Source organism: Malaclemys terrapin, chromosome 12, assembly GCF_027887155.1.
Source record: "Malaclemys terrapin pileata isolate rMalTer1 chromosome 12, rMalTer1.hap1, whole genome shotgun sequence".
Taxonomy (NCBI): domain Eukaryota; kingdom Metazoa; phylum Chordata; order Testudines; family Emydidae; genus Malaclemys; species Malaclemys terrapin.
Window position 1 is genome coordinate 46,988,867 of NC_071516.1, and position 5,371 is coordinate 46,994,237.

Consider the following 5,371-nt stretch of genomic DNA (forward strand, 5'->3'; position numbering starts at 1 on the left):
GTCCATTACCTATCATTAACTGGCTGTCGCAAGGCGAGAGCACATGAGCCACAAGACCCCCAAAATGGTGAGTAGCCACAGGGACAGGGAACCTCATTGTTCCAGGGCCTTACTGTACCCAGGGACCGTGTGCCTTGGGATAGCCAACACTGAAGGGAAGCCCTATACTCAACACTGTCCACTCATTTTCCACAGGCTGTGTTCATCCTGGAAGATATCTCGCTGCTGAGGGAGAGCTGGGAAGCAAGGGAGGCTCTTCTGCAAGACTGAGGCTTCGGCCCTGGCCCATATGCAGCTTGCCTGTGTGCAGCAATGGTCCCACCCCACCGATGGCACAGTTGCACCGGAATGTTGCCCTTAATGGGACAAGGAGCAAAGCACTTCTTCCAGATTACTTGTGGAAGTGCATTGCCCAGTATCTCCATGAGACTTGCGCGGAAATCTCTGAGGCCGATTACCATGAAGGGAGAGAGTCCATGAACACCCTGTTCCACCTCTAGGCATGTGTCTGTACAAGCACTGCACAGAGCCAAGCCTGCTTTCTGCAACCCTCCTGGCCCCAACAACTTGCCCCCAACAGCCGGCCCCCAACACCTCGCTTCCCAAAATCAAAGGTGCTTACCAGGCGCCTCCTCTGCTGTTTGAGGTTCCCCAAGCACCGACTGCTGCAACTGGCTAGCCTCCTCCAGGGTACAAAAGAGCTCCTGGCTGCATGCATCTGTGGACACCAGGTTGTCCTCTGGGTTGCCCTCCCCCTCAGCACCCTCACCTTCAATTTCCTCCTTCTGGATCGGAGGCCTCTTGGCTGACACAGCCCCTGAAGCGTCCCTGGGGCTCTTTGCAGTGGATGTGGGGTCTCCCCCAAGTATTGCATCCAGCTCTTTGTAGAACCGGCAGCTCAAGGACACAGAATCAGAGTCGCAGTTTGCCTCCCGCGCCTTGTGGTAGGCGTTCTGAAGCTCCTTCACTTTGACCCTGCACTGCAATGTGTCCTAGTCATGGCCCCTTTTGGTCATGGACCTTGATCTCTCCCTGTAGGTATCATAATTCCTACAGCTGGAGCGCAGCAGGGACTGCACAGCTTCCTCTCCCCAAACGCCGATGAGATCCAGCAGCTCACCATTGCTCCAAACAGGGGATCGCCTGGTGCATGGAACAGGCATGGTCACCTGGAAAGATGCACTTAGAGCACTCCATGCTTCACCAAGCAAACAGGAAGGGGAATTTCAAAATTCCCAAGAATTTAAAGGGCGGGTTTGACGGTTGGTCACCCGAGGGCAGGGCAGTCGAGTTCAACCGATGACCATAGAGGCTAGAAGAGGCATTGTGGGAGACGTCCTGGAGGCCAATCACAGTGCAGTAATAGACCAGGCCATCTACACTGGCACCACGGTGCTGTAGCCTGGGCGAAGAAAGCTCTAGGCCTCTCGTTGAAGTGGTTTACCTAGAACGCTCCAACTCTTGAGTTTGGGCGCACTAAGTACCTTCCTAGTGTGGAAACCTCAGGAGTTACAGTGCCAGGAGCTGATTTAATGCACTCCAACTTGCCAGTGTAGGCAAGGCCTAAGAAACACAAAGGACTGAAATATCTGAGTCTTTGGGCATCTCAGGAACACAAAATGTAACAGTATTCATAACCGGACACAGAGAATGCAGATCCCTGTTTTTAAAAACTTTGAATAACTCTGCCATGTTCTATTCCTCATTCTTTACTCTAGTCCAGGTGAAGGGTAGGATCAAAGGTTACGGTTAAGGGATTGGGGTATTACGTGTATGCCAACAGTTAGAATTTAGGGTTAAATGTATTCTTATCATTAAGGACTAGGGATTAGGGTTATGGGTATTTTCAGGTTGGTGAAGTTTCGGGTTAAAGCTTTAGGATTGGAGCATGGTTAGAAGCTAGAGGGTGGAAGTTGGGGTTAGGCCTATTTTATGAGTTAGTGTTTTAAATTTGGGTTTAGGATTAGTGCTAAGCAGTTAGTGCTATCAGTAGGTTGGCGTAGGATTATATTTGTAGTTACCCATTTTGGGGGGGAGGTTATGGTTAGATAAATTGTTGTGGCAGGATATAATTTAGGATTAGGGCTAGAGGTAGGAATAGAATTAGGATTGGGGTTCCATTAAGCATTAGGGTCAGAGTTAAATTTTTGATTAGGGATAGGGAAAGGGTTAGAGGAAATTAGGGTTAGAGTTTTGGATTAGGGTTAGGAGTTGGTATTAGGGTTAGGCAATGGTAGTGTTACAGCTGAGGCTAGGGTTAAGGTGAGAGTTGTGGCAATTATTATTTTAGGTTTAAGGTTAAGGTTGGTGTTATGTTTAGGATTAGGATTTCGGCATTAGGTTATGGCTCTGGGGGAATTAGGGCAAGGTCTTGGGATAAAGGTTCAGAGTTCATAGCGGGGCTGGGGGATAGGTTTAGCGTTAGGATTTTGAGTGAGGGTTTAAGGTTAGGGTTAGGGTTGAGCACTAAGGTTGCTCGCAATTTAAAAGGAAACTGGGAAACTCAGGATCATAGTGGATTAGGCTCCACTTAGTCCAGTAGTCTGTCTCCAGAAGTTGCCAGTACAAGATGCTTCAGAGGAAGGTACAAGGGACCCTTCGCTGGATGGATATGAGGGAACCTGCCCTTAGGGAAAATTTCTTTCTACACCCCACCCCACTCACGGGACAATATTTTACACCCTGGAGCAGGAAGTTTACTTCCTTTACTCATTCAGATAATATTTTAATTGACCCCTCAGTTTTTATTGTGGTTAAATCTAAGTGACCCTATAAAAACCCCTCTCTACTACTTCCAATGTGGAGTCCAGAGAAGGGGAAAGTATTCCAGCTGTCCTGAGAAATATTCCCCGCTGGTTAACAGATTAGAACGCTGGGGGTCGCTGTTACACCTGTGAGACCATTTGTCTGTGTATTTCCTTTCCTGGCCTCTGCAGTCTCCTCCTGTAACTCTTCTCCTCAGACATTGTCAAAAAAAGTTCGAGGGGTATTGCAGACAGAAAAGGGACCAGCATACCGCTAGCACAGCTGCTAAGCTTTTGCAAAAGCCGAGATATAATCATTTTCAAAGGCATCACATCCAAAGCAAACTTCTGTCTTTGCTCTTCTGTGAAAAAGGACACAGCCGTGGATGTGGAAAAGAGGAGATTTTGCAAGATTATTAAACGACAAATTATTAAAACGGCCATGCCGCTCGCTAGCTCCTTCGTGGTTTTGATAATTGTTTGTTCAAGTGAGTATAGTTTGTTTTGGGAACCTGAACTATTTTATTGTTTTGCATTTATAAGTCATATCTTTTGCAGTGGCCAATACATTCTAGTCTATTTTTCTTTCCTTCCAACCTCTCAATGCCTAAATATGAAACGGAGAGCGGAGAGAGACGCAACATGAAGGACATATAAAAATATTCAAGTGACAAAATGAAAAGGAGATGGGATTCCTTCATGTGTAAACGGTTCTTTATTTCTGATGTAAATAGTCTAAGAATAAAAGGAATCTGGACACAATTTTTAAGGACTGGGGAGGTAGGTAACTGTAGTATAAATCGAAGGAGATCTTTGGAAACGAGGAACACTTGCAAAATGTTTCATGTTATGTTTGGCTGAGATTTTGGAAGGATTTTAAGGAAGCGAGGACCCGATCTACAATTGAGTTTGGGACCGCAGATGCCTTACGATACTATCAGAGGAGTAGCCGTGTTAGTCTGAATCTGTAAAAAGCAACAGAGGGTCCTGTGGCACCTTTGAGACTAACAGAAGTACTGGGAGCATAAGCTTTCGTGGGTAAGAACCTCACTTCTTCAGATGCAAGTAATGGAAATCTCCAGAGGCAGGTATATAACCTCGTTATCTCCACACTGATATATACCTGCCTCTGGAGATTTCCATTACTTGCATCTGAAGAAGTGAGGTTCTTACCCCCGAAAGTTTATGCTCCCAATACTTCTGTTAGTCTCAAAGGTGCCACAGGACCCTCTGTTGCTTTTTACGATACTATGAAACTTCCATCCCTGCTCAATTTACAATTCTATTTTCTTTTGCAGAAAGGACCCATGCAGACTCAGTAACGCAACCAAAAGGCACCGTTCCCATCCAGGAAGGAAAACATGTACTTCTCCACTGCACCTATGATTACTCTGGGTCTACTCCTATACTCTTCTGGTACGAGCAGTGTCCCCATGAGGCCCCGCGCCTGTTGCTGACACAATATGAAGCCTCGGACGAGGAGGAGAAGAGACGCAGGCGAGGGTTCTCTGCTAAGCTCGAGAAAGACTCCAAATCCTTCCACCTGGAGAAAAACGCCAGCGAAGTGAGCGACTCTGCTGTTTATTACTGCGCCATGAGAGACACAGCGAGCAAAGCCACCTGGGGAGCTGCACAAAAACCCCACTGGCTGAGAAACACAAAGGACTGAAATAGCCGAGACTTCGGGTGTCAAGAACTCAGAGTGTAATCTCTATTCCTTAATATCTCTGTTTTATTCTGCATCCCACCCGCCTTGTTTTTATCCTAGCCCTGGGTAGCATTTGGGTTACAATTAGGAGTAAGGGATTAAATGTTCACTATGACTATACCCAAGTGCTTAGATTGTAGGGTTAAATTTATTTGTATTATTGAGGTTGATTAGGATTAGGATTAACGCTTTGGTTGGGACACTGTCAGGAGCTAGAGGGGTGGAGATTAGAGTTAGACTGATTAAGGGTTAGTATTTAAAATTAGGGTTTAGGATTAGCATTAGGGATTAGTGTTAGCATTAAATTATGGCTTTGTATATAGTTAGAGTTGTGGTTGGTGTAGATAACTCAGTGTTGGAGTAGGGGTAGAGGTTAGTGTTTAGTGTTCTGGTTAGGACTGGGGTTGTTTAAGATTAGGTTCAGGGTTCAATTTATAATTAGGATTAGAATAAAGTTAAAGTTAGGGGTTAGTTTTAGGATTACTGTTTAAGGTTAGGTTAGATTGAAGTCTAGGGCTGAGGTTATGTATAGGCTGAGGTTTATGATTAGGCTTTAGATTATGGTTAGGGAGAAGCATTAGGATTCTGAGTTAAGGTTTATGACTGCGATTATGAGTTCAAATTAATATTAAAATCCGTTTTTTATTACCTTTGCACTGTCCAAAATTGTACTGACCACCTCTCCCTGCTTCTGGGATCTCTGTACCTGGTCCGTATCCCAATGTAATCTCAGCACTGCACAAACATTGCTGCATTTATCCCACAAACACCACTGTGATACTGGGAAGTGTTACTACCCCTATTTTGTCATATAAGGGGAAACGGAGGTACTGAGTGAGGTTTCTAGAAGGTATGTCTGCCGAGCTCACAAAGGAACTTGAGTGTGGTGAAGCTGAACATGCTTTTAGGTGCCTACAAA

General features: G+C 45.6%; 1 gene segment (V, D, J or C); it reads left to right on the plus strand.

Moving 5' to 3' along the window:
* Positions 1-3,173: 3,173 nt before the first annotated feature.
* LOC128846163 (T cell receptor alpha variable 9-2-like) lies at positions 3,174-4,413 on the plus strand. The segment is given in 2 exon segments: positions 3,174-3,232; positions 4,043-4,413. Coding segments are annotated over 2 exon segments (417 nt in total).
* The last annotated feature ends 958 nt before the right edge of the window (positions 4,414-5,371 follow it).